The sequence below is a fragment of the Mytilus trossulus genome, chromosome 2 (genome assembly GCF_036588685.1).
Source record: "Mytilus trossulus isolate FHL-02 chromosome 2, PNRI_Mtr1.1.1.hap1, whole genome shotgun sequence".
Classification (NCBI taxonomy): domain Eukaryota; kingdom Metazoa; phylum Mollusca; class Bivalvia; order Mytilida; family Mytilidae; genus Mytilus; species Mytilus trossulus.
This window is the reverse complement of record NC_086374.1, coordinates 43,162,269-43,182,755: the sequence shown is the minus strand read 5'-3', so window position 1 is coordinate 43,182,755 and position 20,487 is coordinate 43,162,269. Positions and strand designations below refer to the sequence as shown.

The following is a 20,487-nucleotide window of genomic DNA, read 5'->3' as shown; positions in this document are numbered from 1 at the left end:
TTTTATTTGTTGCCGTAAATGAAAACACAACTTCCGGTCTAACATTGTCGAACAATTATCAATTCCATCTAATTTCTAGATTATTTTCAATGACAACATTAGAGCTTAAAGTGGAGTTAATTTGGTAACAATGGTTTGGTGAATTTGCAGAAATGAAGTTCAAACAAATATCTTAAAATAGTTCAAAGTATGAGTTATTGCTATTTGTGAGGAGAAATTGAGATTTCACTGAAGCATAATTAAAGCCTTATTAAGTATCAAACATACAAAATTAGAAACATGTCTAGAAAGTAACAGTCCTTCCTATTAAGAAAAACGATACTTTTATATACACTTAGATCATGTTTTAATGTCTAGTAAACTTTATAGCAGTTTTCTGACATGATTGGTTTCAAATATTAAAACATGGTGTAACTAAAACATTTCAAGATGATCATTGTATAAAATGTAAGCTTCATTTTGCTTTATATGACACACAAACAAAAATAATATATATTTGTTCTGCCGAACAGATATTTCTCTGGAAACTTTTTTTATTTACAATGTTATGACCATCTGTTCCAGTTCAAACACGCATTTAACACTCCTTATTCCGTCTTGAATACATTCGGTAACATTTGTACCAGTAGATAAAATTAGTACATAATATGTCTTCCATTTGGAACTAATTATTACGAAGAAACGTCCCTTTTTATGTAAGTGCTATTAAACTACTGTCTTAGGTTATGAAAAGGTTGAGCTCTCGCAAACATGTTGGACTCCCGCTATTTTCTGTAAACGCCTGGAGCTTGTAATTTAGTAGCTGTAGTCGGTTGCCGTCTGTCATAATTGTTTTCCCTTAGTTTCCAAGATTGTTAAAAAAAATTGATTTGAAGTTGTCATGCTGGTGCCTTTAATAGATTACTTTACCGTAAACTTTTTGCTCTATTTTGAAGGTCATACAGTGGCCAATAGTTGCTTATATCAACAACATTTGGACTCAGGCAGATACCTTAATGTATGTATGTCTATAAGTGCTTTATTGTTGTTAATGTCAAGATAAAAAAGTTTTATGTATATTGAGTAAAAAAACCAAATTCAATTCAATTTTATTAGTTGCTGCATAGTGGGACGCACGGGACGAATGATAAACATTGCCACTGGATATATATCGTATATTTAAAATGGGAAAAGTTTCTTTTTTTAGGCTTCTAACTGAAAACATATGACTTACAATCCAAATGCATGCTTCACTGCAGTTGATAATAATACATGTCCGAAAATAACAAAACAGCAATAATGTGCAATGAGTGAATTGTTTAAGTACCGGAAGCTGTAATCGACATTATTGGGTCTTTGACTGAAAAGTTTTAGCTATAAAGCAGCGTCATTTGAGTGCTTTATCATGAGCAATAAATGTTAACCGGAAATACCTGCCACGCGAAAACAACTGAAACACAAGGTGCTTTAAAACATTTTTATTTTACGTTATAAGAGAATAATGGTAAGACATGAACATAATTGAAAATCGACTTACACGTCATTGAAAGCTTCATTTAAAAGTTGCTCTATTGCTAACTTAAATCAGCAATTTAGCTATGATGCTTCAGAAATAGACTTCCAAGAGCGACCTTGGTCGATACATTGAATTATGTAACACAAACGTTTCAATAGATTTGAAGTTGACAATACGTTGACCCACAGAATTTCCTTGCATCGGATATGTCCACATTCATAAGGATACGCTCAGCACCCGTGTTACTCGCAGTGACGATGATTAACGATTAACGATTTAATTGTATAGTGAAGGATATTTTGATTATATCCTTGACAAAGTAAAGCATCAGTTATTGACCATGCTTTTTAGTTATTATAAAACGAGCTCTTTCAATATCTCTTGTTTGTTATATTACTTTTTTCACGACATACACTCGCAATTCACCTTCAATGACTGATTGCAAATTAAGTAAGAGTATCAATGTTTACCAACACAACAGCTCAACTAGAACATCAATATTTAGTCCTATTGTTGATAAAAACATGGAGAATAGGTTCGTGTTGATCGAAATATTGTTATGTATGTTGTTCGATAAATGCGTGGACAATCTATCAAACAGAAAAATGAAGATATGTCAAATAAAAATTGTATCAATTATGTTTTATTTATATTTCTGATGACAATTATATTTTCATTATCAATTGTGGTCATTAAAAAGTTAATTATTGACAGAAGACAGTAATTTATAGTTAATCAATAGCTTTATCAGTTCTCAAGTACAGGTTGTTACTAATGCGATACTCGAGTTTCCTGTATAAGGTTCAGCTCGCCAATACAATGTGCAAATAATTCAATAATATGAAATAAGGTCCATTTACAAACAGATACCTCATTCAATAGCGTGACCAGAGTCTCCATTACGAATTTCATTTATTGAAACGTGTTCTAATTGATACATGTACACTGTATTTAGGAAACTGACTATTTGTTTTAAAAGACACTATAACCATTAAACATACACCGTGACATGATTCCGTGGAACATTTTGTCTTGCCTGTTATTGCTACTGTAAGTGTAAAAATGCAATCATGATTGCTCGAAACGTCCATTTATATAAAAAAAAATCGGAAGAAAAATACTAGAAAATATTTTTAGTTTTTTTGTGATCATCTATTTTACGTGACTCTGTGCATCCCGTCATTGTGGTACTGTGCTATGTATGGTAAATTTATGTATTCTTGTTTTTCATTTTTGCTAATGAGTATTGTGTATTATGCCTTTTTTTAGTTTTTTTTTGTTTCATATGACGTGGCTTTGTACTTGTACATCCCGTCATTTTGTTATTGTGTTATGGTAATTCCTTGAATTCCCATCTTTCATATCTATTACTGTACTTTGTATACATGCCTTTTGATGTTCTTTGTTATATATTTCTTTGTTTTTTATAGTGATTAAGATTATAACACAATGTTGACTGTTTGACATATCAACATATATTATGTCTGTTTGTTTTGTTCACACATCGTTATCAATATAATGGAATTTAATGCGACTGTAATACACGAGAGAGAGGTTTAGCTAGCTTTAACACCAGGTTTAATCCACAACTTTCTACTTCAGAAAATGCCTGTACCAAATCAGGACTATGACAGTTGGTATCCATTCATTTGATGTGTTAAGAGCTTTTGAGTTTGCTATTTGAGAAGGGCTTTCTGTTTTGAATTTTCCTCGGAGTTCGGTATTTTTGTGATTTTCTTTTTATTATCGAAAAGTATCAAAAAATTCCATCAAAGTTTATCGGTGCCTAATACACATTATCTAAGTGTAAACTGCAATAACAAAATCTAAAATCACTATGTCTTTAATACTCCTTTTTACAATCAAATTTTCTGTTGGTATCCAGGATTTGGAAACACCTATTACCAGACTAAGCATCTAATAACAGCAACATTGACTCTTTATCAATGAAACCTTTACAGAAATTTTCCTACAGAAGTCATTAATTTTTGTTCACTGACATTTTATTTTTTTATGATCTTATTGAATTAGCGTACTTCAAAAAGTAAAAAAGAAATCGACATAGTGTGAACCTAGCTTTTAGATTCTAGCCTTCAATTTTGAGCACATACTTTTACTTGACCTTTTTCGAGCTACTCTGCAGTCGTAGTTCAATAAATAGGATCAAGTTTTTCTACAGACTAAAATACATCTCGAGTGAGTCTGTCGATACTTTTCTGTTGACATGTTGTTTCAAGTGGATATTAATACAGACTCAACAGTTTCAATTAAATATTAACTTCAGTCAACGAGTTCAAACCGTACAAGCGAATCGAATCATTTGTTTAAGACACAATGTATATAAATGCACACCGCTGTATACATGAAGAGCGCATCAAGAATCCGTATGTAATTCATTTTATTTTTCAGAATCTGAATTTCTTAGATTGACCGGTCGTTTTACCGTTTGGTAAAACATGATAAGTGTAGCGATTCAGTGAAATACTTTTCTTGGTTTTTTTTTATTTTAAAAACCATATAAACTTTTGAAAAACAAAAATTCTACTAGTAAGATATTTTTTCAATACCATAGTAGACATATAAAATTGTACTATTTTTCAGCAACCAGTTTATATATTCTATAGGCACTAGTTATTCGATAAGTAATGGGGTTAATTCACATGCCCACAACCATGGCAATCCCTTCTCAATTTTTTTTTTTTTTGAAAATTAAAATGCATATAGTAACTTAGGATACTAGGTCATGTGCACCTGTGTTCCAATTAAAAGCCTTTTTCATTAAAGAGGGGGGGAGAGCAAACATAACCTGAGATATTGTCGTATCCTTTGGGTTTCAAACAAAAAAATCGGTTCGATTAAACGGTTAAGAAAACGAGATATACGTACAATGATACTAGATGTTCTTCATTTAACACGATACGAAATGTACGTTCAGTGAAACGAGATATAAGTACCGATACGAGATATACGTACACTGATACGAGTTATACACACACTGAAACGAGACATAAGTATGATGGTACGATATATACGTACACCGATACGAAATTTACGTACACTGATACGAGACATACGTACACTGATACGATATATACGTACTAAGATACACGATATACGTACACTGATACGATATATACGTACTAAGATACACGATATACGTACACTGATGCGAAATATTATTACGTATACTGATATGAAATATATGTATACTGATACGAGATATACGTACACTGATACAATATATACGTACACACTGATACGAGATATACGTATAATGATACGAGATATGCATGTAAGTACACTGACACGAGATATACGTACAATGATAAAAACAAAAATTGACGCACTTCCTGAAATTATCTATTTCAACAATTATAAATATGTTTTAGATAATTTTTAAAACCATATTATTATACAAAACTGATCCTTTTCCGAACTTTTAATGAAATGAAACTTTATCCAGTATTTAGTCTATTCTTCTCAATTTGAGAAGTAGAAAGGGAATGATTAATTGACAAAAAAGTACCGTCTATTTGCATTTTAATGTTTACATAAAATGTATGCTATTGTGAAAAGTGCAATTCAAATTCAAATCAATGTACAAACCATTACAATAATAGTTTGAGAGGTGATTCGTATTTTTATTTGTATCGTAACAATAGCTATTATGCCTTTATGTATAATTTAGTGTTTTTTATATAAACTTTGACTGGCCAATCATGACATTTAATTTTTTTTTAAGGTGTGTTTTTTTGCAGACAGCAATTTTTACATCAAATAGATTCATATTTCTATCCTTTCTGTCCCTCAAATGTATAATTCTTCGGAAAAATTCTTCACTATAGATCTAAAATCGTTCATAATAAATCATTCTTCTATATATCCATAAGCTTACAATAGTCGGCACACCTAAAGTATACCAAACATAAAGATCCTTTAATAAATCTTGTGCAATTCAAATGGCAAACTTGTCGGCTAGTCGTAAATTATACCATAGGGTAAAGATTTCAAAACCTTAACACACTTCAATCGTTTTAATACTTCTTAAGGTTAAATGTTTTATTAATACACTTAACTGAAGGACTAAATATATATAATCCTATTCTATATTTATTACATGGAGCATATTTTAGAGTCATATGTATTACTTGTTAATCTTTTAAAGTTGTATATTTATTTGGATCATTGAAAGTTAATGTAAACTTTCTAAATTTAAGTCAAAATAGTTACAATAAACTTCACACTTACTCTCCTTTCAGTTATAATCTTTTACTGATGCTAAGGCAAATCTTCAATTTAATTACAATTTTGGGTTTATCAAAAACTGTTTTCTAAGAAACCCTAAAATAACGGTTATTCGGCCGATATTGCATTGATTTTTTAATAGATATCAGAGGAATTTTAATACTAAACAGTTAGATAATAATGTTGATATGTTGGATTTTTTGTTATATTTTATTTAGATTTTAGTGAATTAGAGATTGATTGTTCTTGTACTTTTACTGTAAAGGTTCTGTTTCTGACCATGATAGAAGACATATTTGTACTTTTTCTAACACTGACTGTTCTTACATGGACTTACATGTAAACGGGGTTTATCATTGATAGATCGTGTTGTCACTGACTGTTATTGAAGGCTATTATCGTGGTTGCAACGTAGCGCGCGTCTGGCGTATACAAATATTTGTTAACCTGTTACCTTTTGATTCGTTTGTTTCTCTGTCCTATATTTTCTCCCATTTATCTGTTATTTATTGTAACCCTGTCGTGCAGTGTTGTCATTTTGATATAATAATTAACGCTGCCATTAAAGCGGGAGGTTCGGCATGCCACAAAACCAGGTTCAACCCACCATTTTTTCATAAAATGCCCTGTCCCAAGTCAGGAAAATGGCCATTGTTACATTATAGTTCGTTTCTGTGTGTGTTACATTTCGGTGTTGTGTCTCTGTTGTGACGTAGATCTCTTATATTTGATACGTTTCCCTCAGTTTTAATTTGTAGTCCGGATTTGTTTTTTCTCTATCGATTTATGAATTTTGTGAAAAGCGGTATACTACTGTTGCCTTTATTTGCAACAAAACTTCCGTATCTGATGGCACTGTGGAGCTTGTGTGTTTTTCATTAGCTACTCATAAAATTACCCTTAGGTTCATCAACAATTTCCTACAGCTTTATTCGTTAGCCTCCTATATTCTAATCTTTGATCCACATGATTTGTGGGTTTCCCAAAACATATTATAGGTGTAATATATCAATTAAAGGGGGCGTAAGCATTCGATATCCGTAACTAATCTAAAAAAAACTGTCTTAAAACTTTAAACTTACTAAAGTGTTACATATAAGGGATTAATATTTTGACAGCCCTAAACAACTGAACTGTATGGTATTATAGTGAAATTTGCTTTTTACAATCATCATTTGATTTACATGATGTCTATGAAGTTAATTCCACATTAATAGGAAATTCCACATTAATAGGGGTAGAACACATAGCAGGAAAGTAAGGTCTTATTATTTTCCATCTTGATATACATCATTCAACTTATTTCGAAGACAAATAAACATAAGTATTTATCTTTGCATATTGTCTTTATCGTAAATAACTCTATTTCAGTAATCTGTTTAAAATATTACTTCAATAATATATACATGTATATATATATAAAAAAAGGGGGTTAAAGGAAGCTAGTAAACAGACACATATAAAAATCCAGGATATAAAGATACTAAAGCTTCTTAAAATTGTTCCGCATTGTATCGCCTACATGTTATATAAATTGTCGACTATAGCTTTATAAACGACATGGTATCTGGTTATCTATAATTTGTAGTACAAAATGTAAATGATCGAAACATGGAAAGAATATTTCCTTAATAAAAGCGTATTTGGTATTTCAATCGTTGATTTTAAAGATAATCACCAATGAACACCTTGAGTGAATAGTGAGTGTTATTTGTTAACTTTAATTTGTTACAAACCCAATACAAATATTTCATTTGCTATAATGCACACAAATCAAATAAACGGACAATGTAATAAGAAACACTATCATAAACCAGAGGAGAAAAGTAAATATTTTAATTAGTATTCTATAATTACAAGATTATCACAAAAAGTAATATGTTAAAGGTAATATTGTAAAGTTTTGATCGTGTCTTGTGAGATTAAAATAATTACATAGACAGTTATTCTACTGTCCTGGCTAATATATATTCTGAAAAATATAGATCTAAAACTGAACGAAAGTGTTAAAGAACATTTTCGAAATTTAATACTTAGTTAAATACAGGCCTGTTGTAAAAAAAAATAAACACAGAAGTAAAAATCAAAAGATTCTCACAATCTCTGAACACTATCATCGCGGCATTCTGACAATCTCTGAACACTATCATCGCGGCATTCTGACAATCTCTGAACACTATCATCGCGGCATTCTGACAATCTCTGAACACTATCATCGCGGCATTCTGACAATCTCTGAACACTATCATCGCGGCATTCTGACAATCTCTGAACACTATCATCGTGGCATTCTCACAATCTCTGAACACTATCATCGTGGCATTCTAACAATCTCTGAACACTATCATAGTGGCATTCTCACAATTTCTGAACACTATCATCGCGGCATTCTCACAATTTCTGAACACTATCATCGCGGCATTCTGACAATCTCTGAACACTATCATCGCGGCATTCTGACAATCTCTGAACACAATCATCGCGGCATTCTCACAATCTCCGAACACTATCATCGCGGCATTCTCAAAATCTCTGAACACTATCGTCGTGGCATTCTCACAATCTCCAAATACTATCATCGCGGCATTCTCACAATCTCTGAACACTATCATCGTGGCATTCTCACAATCTCTGTACACTATCATCGCGGCATTCTCACAATCTCTGAACACTATCATCATGGCATTCTCACAATTTCTGAACACTATCATCGCGGCATTCTCACAATATCCGGACACTATCATCGCTGCATTCTCACAATCTCCGAACTCTATGTTGCAAAATATTGAAACAACATGTATAATTATATTAATGTACATGGCAAGAAATATTGGACACTGGACGTTAAGCAACCCATAATCAATCAATGCATTTATGTGCTAGAAGAATTCGGTAGATTTCCAAATGTCACACAGATGTTAACGTATAAGAATTGTTTATTGGGTCAGAACTACAGTTCTTGGACGACAAATGAGTTAAAAGTATTACATAATGCTGCAATAATCTATTACTAGTAGTCTTTTGGTTGATCAATTAACTGCAGGACCAAACTCCGTTTGAAACGACAAATTTAAAACCGTATTCGTTTCGACAAGAGGGAAAAGTTCCTTCAGGCAAGGAAATATGTAGAAGTCAGTATGATACTAAACCCCTAAAGGGAAGGATTGTGCCTGATGTTCATCTTTCAGTCAGTTTAATTGAAGTCTGGAGCTGGCATGTCAGTTAACTGCTAGTAGTCTGTTGTTATTTATGTATTATTGTCATTTTGTTTATTTTCTTTGGTTACATCTTCTGACATCAGACTCGGACTTCTCTTGAACTGAATTTTAATGTGCGTATTGTTATGCGTTTATTTTTCTACAGTGGTTAGAGGTATAGGGGGAGGGTTGAGATCTCACAAACATGTTTAACCCCGCCGCATTTTTGCGCCTGTCCCAAGTCAAGAGCCTCTGGCCTTTGTTAGTCTTGTATTATTTTAATTTTAGTTTCTTGTGTACAATTTGGAAATTAGTATGGCGTTCATTATCACTGAACTAGTATATATTTGTTTAGGGGCCAGCTGAAGGACGCCTCTGGGTGCGGTAATTTCTCGCTACAATGAAGACCTGTTGGTGACCTTCTGCTGTTGTTTTTTATTTGGTCGGGTTGTTGTCTCTTTGACACATTCCCCATTTCCATTCTCAATTTTAAGTCTAATAATTATGTGACGAAATACTTGGTAGTTAACTGTTTTTAAAATTTGAAATGTATATGTAATTTGTATGCCAAAAGTCACTGTTGAAACAAGGATTCTGTTGTAAATAAACTCATCATAGATACCAAGACTAAATTTAGTAACTGTGAATTAATAAACAAATAAAAAAGTTTATAGAGGACCGCAAAATATTCATTTCAGCAGACACTACTGGTCAGCCTAATTTCAGTTCTTTTGCAGACCCCTTGAAAGCGGGCTGGCGTGGACTACGAAATGGAAACAGGTATATTTTGTATATATGAAAGAAATGAAAATGTCTACATTAATGGTCCATGCAGTTATCAAAAAGAGCAGGTCACATAAAAAGATAATCGACCAGACAAAATACGCCCATAACTCTACAATGAAGACGACGGCCATATATCGAGTGCAAAAGACTAAAAGTGTGACTATAAATTCTTCTATCATAACGGGTTGATGCATCATATGAAATACCATCACGAATTAAATCATTTTCCATTAGATAAAATTTAATAAAGATTGGTTTGACTTTCATCCAATATCTGTGAACCTAAGATTAAGAGAAAGATCAAAGGATTTAAATCCTATGACAATGTGTAAACATGGGTCGACATGTTTATCGAAACACTAGGTTATTAATGAATATAAATATGTCTAAAATTCAATGATATAGTATAAGTCATAGATTGATAGGTAAGGTTGTGGTGGTAAAGGTTGAAGTAAGTAACATGATTATTGCTTTTCAACATCAATGCTATCTATTATAACAAGAGTGCACACGCTGAAATGTCTCGCCGACAGCATTTGTCATGATCGCACTTCTGTAAAAGTGTGTGATGTCGGGATGCTTAAAAACAAGTACCACCAATTTAACATAATCAATTATCCACGTAAATTCGGTCAAGGTCGGAGGAGTCCTACCAGACAGATATTTGCGCCTTATAATCGGTACAATACACCAAATATATATCATGTTGGCTTTTCCTGTCAAGTTGCTCAGTGTTTAGTTTTCAATGTTGTATATGTTTGTCGGGTTTTTGGGGTCTTTATTCTGCCTTGGCGTGGTCAGTTCAGTTTTTGAATAATGAATTTGGGCCTTTGATACCTTTCGTCTCTATTTTGCTTTGATATAATTTCTAGATACAGATATATACGCCAAAGTCGAGTAGACAAAGTAGTCCAACAATGTATCGGTAGCTTGTCAACACCAATGTCCAGAATTGAATCCTGCACGTGTCAGGTTTCGACTATCTCCTTAAATGAATAAGATTGTCAGTTTTCATAGGTTGATGGTTCTCTCCGGGCACTGTGGCATTCTCCGCCAATAAAAACTGACCGCCACGAAAGGCGCAGTAGTGCTGAAAGTGGGAATAGAACATTAATTAACCAACCAATCAATCCTAAACAAACAAAAAATTATTGACAAATTAGGTGAAGGTAATATGAACCTTCAAGACAGACACATGCACCTTATTCCATACACGAAATACAGTGTTCCTATTTATGGAAAGAGGAAAAACCAGGAAAATTTAATGTGGTCAAATTCAGAAGACACGGCTAACATTACAATCATTATATTTAAACACCAAATACAAAAAGTATATTGCTTATAGTATATAAGAAACAGAACATACGACCGAAAACTTACCAAGCATGAACCCTAAAAAGGAGAGGTCAAGGTCATAAGAAACATGCCAGCGGACATTTAGACCTTAATTTCTGAAATACGGACTACAACGAAAACGTGAACTTGGTCACCTATTCATGAAATGAGGTCAAGGTTAGGTGGACAATGTCTGACGGACACGTAGACCTTGCAAGGATACCACATACCAATTATATAGTTATATGAATAAGTTCTGAAATATGAAGCTTTATACAAATAATTCATACCGCCGCCATCGACGAATAGTAATCCCTGTGTCTCGCATTCTGCGACAAAAGTTGCAGACAAGACAAAACTATCTTGGAATAATAGATATATAATAAAGCTTTTCACTAAGGAAAACAGTTGTCTAATATTCATGACAGTATCATGTGTCCTTTGAACTTTTTCGGGGAGGGGTGAAAGGTGGATGAAAATATTATTTCATCAGTGCATTGTAACTAATGCATTATGATGATCAGTCTTGGATTTGTTTTCTCTCAACCAATTTATGACTTTTGAACCCCGGTATACTACTAGCTGTTGCCTTTATTGGAGACTATATTCAGTGGTCATTTTGCTGCAATACACCACTTGTTCACTTAATTACGGAAAGCCATTGTATTCAGGCAACTTTGTCAAACATTTATATTCAATCCAGATTATCATTTTTACAAGCAAATGAACAGCAGTAATAAAAACAAATATTTTTACGAGACCGGCGGACATTGAACTATGGAAATACAAGTGATTAACATGAAACATTCCATTCTTGCACCTGCATCATTAAATAATAGAAAGCTATAAATACTCCTTTGCTACAATCGATTTTGATGAACTAAAGTCGTTGTTTTTAATTCATTCCTGTACAAATGCAAAATTACTGGACCATAATTGTGAAATTGACGGCTAATCCTAGATAAAAAGTGAAGTTATTGGATTTCAATTTAAATCATACAGATGATAGTACTCCATCATTTCTGAAAGACATAGAAAGGCGTTAATTGATTTTGAAAGTTGCGTATATCTAGCATGAACAATACTGGAAGTGGACCGGGTGAATTTTAATCCTCTGAATTTAGTTTCGGATTATTGATCAATAAAATGGTGTTACTGTCAATAATGCCAGTATGGGGTATACGCAGATAAAAAGATGACGAATTTTATAGATGTTGGTATAATCAAATCCCAATTTATAAAATACGATAAAGGTTTAATATATGTTTATACTTTTTTTTAGTGTGTTAAGCTTGGTCATATATCATGCAATTTCTATATAATACACGAATTCCATTGTATCTCACTTTGGCGAAACCCCTTCGAAATATGTGATCAGTGGAGGATATAGAAATTTTCATAAGAGAGGGGGCATTGAGTGCCCTAGAGGGAACCCGCTCCAAACATGCTTCAGTGATTTCCTAAATTATCAATCAAATATCCCCCTTAAAAACCCCTAAATCCGCCTCTGGTGATGCTAGATGCTAGAGTAACACGCATGATATTTCTATTTTTTTCTCCTCAGTTTCATTTATTAAACAAATAGTCTGCAGAAAAGTATAATTGAGGTCTCGAAATTACTTTTAATGAGCACAGTTACCAGGTTCGGTTAGCACAGCCCTAGTTCTTTGGTTTTAGTTTGATAAGTAGAGTTGGTGTCGTGAATGAATTCACCGTAACCTTCTTTGCATTACATTAATAAATTTACTGTTTTGTGATCATTACCTGAATAGTGTCAAGTACTTTATGAACTACTATGTTGACACATTTAATAAAAGAAACATATAGTTAGTAACAACGGTATGAAGAATTGATAAAAGTCATCACACAGCGGTTTAGAATTTTAAAGTTTCAAAGTCCGTATATTTGATCAATTAAACATGTTTTGAACTCGTTATTATCAAAATATGAAGGTATGATTGCCAAAAAAAATATTGAAAAATAAGGAGATGTGGTATGAATTGCCAGAGACCACATGATGTATAGGTTAACGACAATGGGTCACCGTACTCTTTGGAATCATATGATTGTATGTCTAAACTATATTTCGTATTTTTACAAAACTCATATTACAATAAATCAAAATAACTCTAGATGTACCTTGTATGGGTGATAATATTAACACTATGGAGGGGTTTCATGTTGGGTTGGGACTGAGGAACTACAAAAACGTATCAAACATAAAACTACGTGTTCGTAGTATTATAAAATGGATTCATTCAAGGGATGTTAAGTCGTCAAATACATCGCTGAGTTTAGCTTTTTGCAACAACAACAAAAGGGTTTTAACACACCCTTTAACCCCTACAACCGCTCGTTATCAATTCATATCCACCGTGCTGAATTATTTACTCATCTTGTTCTTATTACAGTCATATTGATATTAAGATAATTTTTCATGTTCTAAGCTTAAATTTTTCAAGTTCTTGCTTGAATAAACTATAATTTATGAAATTTTGCATTTTAAAGAAGGTTGAATATCCTCCATAGTTTATATATATATATATATATTGCCCACATAATTTATTCTATACATACTAGGTTGATATAGGGTTTAACAATATAATCACAAATACATATGTCTGTTGACAGACCTTTATAATACATGTAAGGGTGTCTGTTTGGTCGATTGAGAAGGTAAATCTTAACATCTGCATTACACAAGAAAGAATGCAAAATTTAATTTTAAACATTTAAGTGAATTTTAAAAAGTCCCTACCTGAAATTCCAGCCCATAGTTTTCACGAAGGTATTCTTTTAACTTCGGATACACATTTTCCATCAATGCATTTCTTTCTAGTGTAGTATCTATTAAAAAAAAAAAGAAGAGACGATTAGAATATTATACATGTGAATGTATTATTGTAAAATCATTGATTCAAATCACGTATATTACAATAAAACTGTTACTGTTTAAAGCAAATAAGTACTTTCTGACAAAACAAAGATAGACACAAAGACAACCAGGGTCGGCCCTATTTTAAATCGACCTTAAATGTTGCATTTTTGCAACGATTTTTATCAAAAACGCATCATGTAAATATGCAGTATGATACTTTAAAATTTAAAAAAATATATTGTGTAGGTTGAACATCCCATATTGAAAGAAGGGGGGGGGGGGGGGGTATCTAGTAAAACACGTCAAGTTTAGCCCGTTCGTCCGTCATAACTTTAGTTTCCGGTCGATTTTCAAATTATCGCCGGACTTAATATTTTGGAATGTTAACACGGACTATAACATACAGGTCAATTTTAATTTTGATGGTTCTGATATGCTATGTATGCCCCCCCCCCCCCCCTCATTTTTACCTTAAAAAAAATGTGTTTTCCTCGGTTCACGGACAATAATGATGATATTAAATCGTAAGAGTCATAGACCATTAAATACAGATCAATCTAAATGTTGATTGTTTTGAAATAATATGCCCTTTTTGACCGAAAAATTGTGTTTTCTTCGGTAAATGGGCAATAATGATGATATTTAATCTTTTGAAATTGAACACAATGATCAGATCACTAAACAAAGGGCGAGTTAGATTTTGATGCTTTTGACATTTACAAGTCAATAGGTATGACCATAGATTGTCATAGTCCTTAAAATACAGGTCAAAGTCTATTTTATCATTTGGAGATTATTGCTATTTAAGGGTTTATTTATTCCCTTTAATTACATAAAAACTTCAGTTTTTTTCCAGATCTGAATAAATCTATTATGTTAGGCGATCTTTTAAGATTTTGACACAATGCTATTAAACATAAATTGCAGGTCACATTCAATTGGAATTTTGTTTTTTGTGTTCACCATATATATGTATAAGAGGTTTTTTTTGTGTTTTATACTGTAAGCATCTGTATCATTAAATTTATTGACAGCATTGTTGCACGGTTGATAAATCGATATACATTATCGCTTTAAATAATTTCATTATATTTCAGAACTAAGTTAAAATCTTTCTAATTATTTTTTTTCCAAAAAGCAATTTCATAGAATTGATTGATATATAATTTCTTTGTTCTAAAAAATGCCGGTGACAAATATGTTTCTTTTGAAATAAATTTTAACAAACAAAGTTGGAAAAAGAAATTAAAAAATCATTGTTTTCTTTCAATATTTAGAAAAGTAACTATATAATGACGAATACTTGTATTTAAAAAATAGCTTTTAAAATTAACACTACATTAATTTCTGCATTCTTTGATTTCTATTTTAGAGATATTTATTTGTGTCTATCAATAATTCATGTTCTGATTTAGATAGTATCGAACTTGCAATGTAATACTAATCATGTGAAACATAGAAAAGTCAAAGTTTAATTTGAAAGAAGGCATTAACAGCATTTGTTATCTCAGTAAAAAAAAGGGAATAGCTGGAAATAACTGTTTAATTGCATTATAACAATACTGAATACATCTTGAAACTCAGATTTTACAATATCATAGATCTTTTTGAAACGAATTCTCAACTGTTATAGAAAGAACGAAGAAGTTTAAGCCACATTCTTTAAATGAAGTCATATCTTGCATTTATTGTTATTTTTGTTCATGAATCTACATTTTTTGTATTGTCAACATGCAATTGACAACATTTTATACAATGCACATGTTAAGTATTTCCTTGTCCTTTATTTCGAGGTACAAAGAATATTTTCTTGTTAAACATTGTTTGCTTGGTTTTCAATCAATTATAAATCCACCAGCCCCCGATACTCCGACTCCTGTCGGAGAAAAAGACAAAAAGAGTTACAAGCCACACAACCACAAACTCCCTATACCCCGAATCCTGTCAGAAAAATTGACTCTTGAATAAACATAAACAAACAACAACGAACCAGGAACAACACATTCACCTTACATTGACGTGTTACAGGTACAAATGTTCAGAACTTATGCATGTACTCAAAGTATGGAAAAAATCTAATATATTCCTTTACACTGACTGAAACTAGAAACCAAACATCTAAACTCCTTAACATATTGCTTTGGCTAACCGATATAAAACTAAAAATTGGTGGTATGATGCCAATGAGACAACTCTCAACAAGAGACAAAATTACAGCAATTAGCAACTTTAGGGGAAATTCCTTTTTACGATCTGATAGAACGATGCTTTTGGTTGAAATAACTGAAACTGTGTGTTCAGTAAATTCGGGTACTCAAAACAATGACCAATTGAAATTTTAAAAAGTTCCTATATGTCAAAAGACAAAACGAGATAAACAATGGACATACAATGAGGACCTACAGAAGTACAGGGATTAGCGTTTCACTCTGTTTATGATTTATCTCTAAGCATCGAACTATTATATTTGTTACCATTATAAATGGAATTGATTTTGTCTGGTTATTGTGTTGCCAATAATACTAAACATTAACTGCAGATGAAAATAATACGGGAATATTAGGTAACATCGCTGTCGGATGAAAGTTGTTAATGGAAACATGTCTTGTATAGATAGGTTAACAAAGGAATATTAAATATTTCACGCTTAATTAAAAATCACGATTATGTAGCAGTATAGCAGGCGCTTAGATCTATTTGCTTTATTAGCTTTATTATGCTATGTGAAAGGGTTATAGTAAAAAATAAGAAATAATCGAAATATAACAATTTCAATAGATTAAAAAAGATTCGGAAGATACTAAGGAGAAATTCCAACATCAAATGTTAAAGCAAAACTAATAACGCCATATACAGCAAGTAAAATCCAGGAAAACGACGAAACGAAACAAATCCGAAAAACTAAAAAAAAGAGTAACTTCATTAAGCCTTATACGATAATCCTTATTGTCAAAATTAAAATGTCTGTAAATAGTAAGTATAAAATGCTGGTACTGAATTATTGTACTAGAATAACTGCGATATACTTCATGTCCAGCGGCAAATATATATATATATGCTCTTCAATAAATCAGGCAAGTTATATTCTCATCAATTGGCAGCAGCTCGACTTACTTTGTTAAAACTATCGGTATCACTATTTTTTCTTTTGGAGACGAAACGTGCGCTTGACATTAAAAAATATAAACACGACTAACGACAGTCGTGGCGTCATGAATGTTTTGCGATTACGGGGACTAGTATTTTAATAATAATAATATTAATAGCTTTATTTAAAACCAATTTTCAATAAGGCTCTCTATATATACATACAATGTTAACAATATGAATAAAACATAATTAATCTACTATTACACACATGATCTTTAATGATGTTTTGTTTTTTACCATAAGCAAGAAATGTAGCCTTACAGCAGTTCACCCATTGAGTCAAACAATGATTTCTTGGCTCTATATCGTGCGAAGAAGTTGCATCCTACAAAAACTTGTTTTTTTATTTTATTTTCATATACCTTATGGTTAGTTAAACTGACGTGCATTCAGTAAGAATCCGTTTTGTAAAGTTCAGTTGTTGTCTGCTTTGGAATATGTCTCATCTGGTCAAAATATAACTTCCGCACTATATATCTTTAGAAAGGGGAGTTTGTGTGTAAGTTAGTCAATGTGTTTTCATTGAACTTGTTAGTGATTTATGTAACGCTAGTATTTGCGATAGAATGATTTTAATGCACAATGATATATGAGTTTTAAGGAGCAGTTATCAAATTTTGATGCAAACGTAAATAAGCGTTTTATATGTGATCATTCCTTTCATACCCACTTGTAACTCTCGGTATGATTGTCTTTAATACCAGGTGCCCTTTTTATTACTTACATCAATATATGCGACTTTATTTCTCACTTTCACATAAAAAAAATACAAAATGAAAACATATTTTATATTTAAACAATTAAATTCATCTTATTAGTTTTTTATTAATTTAAATTTAATTTCATTCGAACTTCCATTAATATAGTATTTCAATTCCCAACGTATTTAAATATTTATCAGAGGCGCTTATAAATATTGAATCCGGTATATAATATATATTTTCACGACTCGTTTCCTCTATTCATTAGAATTTGAAATTAAAATTGCAATCGTTATTTTACATAAGTTGTAAAATACACTTGCACTATCATAGTCATTTTTAAATGTTTGTGGTTAATACATGTATATCCAACTAAATAAAAGGTTTTCTTATAACAGCCCAATTAAAAATGAAATTAATAGTTTGAATAATATAGTGTATATCATTTGGTATGAGGTATTCGAAAAGAACAGCAATATAAACAGTTTTTCCTAATTTTTTGTTGTTGTTACATATAAGTACGTCTGAGCCAGTGACAACTCTACAACAGATTTATCCATCGGATCACCAACAGTGATGGTGATGCATGGCTATGTATATTATGTATATACAACTCGTCTAAACATCAACCCAACAATGTTAGATCTGTAAATTTGCTTTCGCAAATTTTTTGTTCTTCCCTCGCCGGGATTCGAACCCATGCAACTGAGATATCGTGACACCAAATCGCCTGCACTGTAGCCGTCCCTTTAGACATATATATATATAGGGACGATGTGATGAACACATATACAGTACCCTGCCATGGTCAGCACATCGAGGAAATTAATATCCACCGAAGAAATATGGAATCTGGGTTCTTGATCTTAAGTTTTGAAAATGATATGTGTGGTGAGGTTTTTCTATATTACTTTCTATTCTTATTGCTTAATCTTTGAATATATATTTGTAGATGATAACGTTTTTATATAGCAAAAAACCGTAAGAGCGAACGAGAAGAACATAATGATTTTCTTAGTATTTCGCAGACGAGTGAAAGCTTAAATCAAAGACCACACCAGAAGAGTAACAGGGTTTTGCTTTCAATATATAGTCACAAATGTGTTTTATAATCCGTAATTTTTATAAAGAGTAACTACAGGACGCTGTCAAGAATTGGACCCTCTTTAAAAAAACCGCTAGTCAAATACCTTTGACAAATAAAACCTCTAAGTGTGACTGGATTGTAATTTTACTTAGATTTTTTAACGTTGTATCGAATTATACGTTTTTAATCTGCTGAAAATAAATTAAACTGATTACATTTATTGTACTCATTCACTTGGTTTATGTATATAAATAGGATGGATACATATACACTTATGTCATATGTGTCCAACTATTACACGAATTGCTTCCTAATAAAAAGCTTTTCGGAAATATTCGGTTATGTATTTTTCTATTCGGTATAATGCATTACTTTAATAGTTCTAAAATAAGTTAACAAAACAAAACTTTTGACAACCAAAAGATAAAAATTTTGAGAAGACGTTTGCACCAATCTTAGTATCAGAATATAGTTACAATAATTTGGTCAAATTCAAGAGGATGTTATCTCGATAAGGACACAATAGATTTTTTTTAAATGTCAAGTGATGTTTAATCCTTACCTGTAAAAGTTGAACTTGTAAAAATACGAACAATTTTTGAACTTTGAGCCGGTAACTTTTCCAACGATCCAGACAAAACATGCTTTAACCTTTCCTGGTCTTCAGACGAAAAATCACCATTTTCCTGTCCAGCTTCAGGTACATGCCCATCTTGATTCGTATTTACATCCATAATAAATGCAAGTTAGTTGTCACGAACAGTTATGTAATATCATTACCACTAAACATGTTGAAAAGTGTCACTGGATCACTGATTTCTTAGTTGAATTTATTCGTTTTACATCGCTTCACTCAATCACTTTTGGATAAATTATTACACGCGATATTTGACCTGCTAGGTACACCACCGTCTTATTAAATTTTCACCCGTTTGTTTACGGATTAAACTTAAAGGTATTATCAGTGAAAATATTAGAACAACATTTATCGTCAACCTTCGTTGCTACGCCATTTATTTGGACAATAAATACAAACATTTAACACGAGTTTGTTTTGTGTAGTAATTTAGACAGTGAATAGATAATCACACACGATAAAAATTGTACCAATAAAGTATTTTAAAAACCACCAGTTCACCAAACGATTTATTTTCTCCAATTCCGAATAAATTCCGGGTTCCGGGTAGACTCGTAAAAGACTTGTCGATATAAATAGTAGTTGAAATTCTTATCAAATATGTCCGTTATAAATAGAAGTACAAAGTTTTATCAAACAGGTTGACTCTCAAATCCGTCTTTCCTGCAAACATTTGGTGATAATATTTTAACAATGACTTCGGACATTGACGCCTTCACAACTAAATGCGATAGTCACTTCACTTCGATCCTTTACTGTAATTACAAAGTATAAAGATCGATCAACTGCATTTATATAGAATTTATCAGTTATCGGTTTTTACCTGCTACCTTTGCGACAACCATGTAAGCTTTAGCCGTTTATTGTTTATAAAGGAACTTAGACATTTACATAAAACTAACCATATTCAACAAAACTATTGGATTTGTATAGACAGTGTGTAATGAAACAGTGATGAAAGGCTATAATTATATAA

The 20,487-nt window shown here is 31.9% G+C and overlaps 1 protein-coding gene across 1 annotated transcript in view; it reads right to left on the bottom strand.

Moving 5' to 3' along the window:
• The window catches only part of LOC134707305 (NACHT and WD repeat domain-containing protein 2-like), a 36,324-nt gene extending 16,055 nt beyond the window's left edge, over window positions 1-20,269 (bottom strand). Inside the window, exons 1-2 of the mRNA XM_063566952.1 lie at window positions 19,437-20,269; window positions 13,817-13,905 (exon numbers count right to left, since the gene is read on the bottom strand). Of these exons, the coding sequence (XP_063423022.1) occupies window positions 13,817-13,905; window positions 19,437-19,608 (261 nt within the window). The 5' untranslated portion in view covers window positions 19,609-20,269. The remainder of the gene's footprint in view (window positions 1-13,816; window positions 13,906-19,436) is intronic.
• Between the last annotated feature and the right edge of the window lie 218 nt (window positions 20,270-20,487).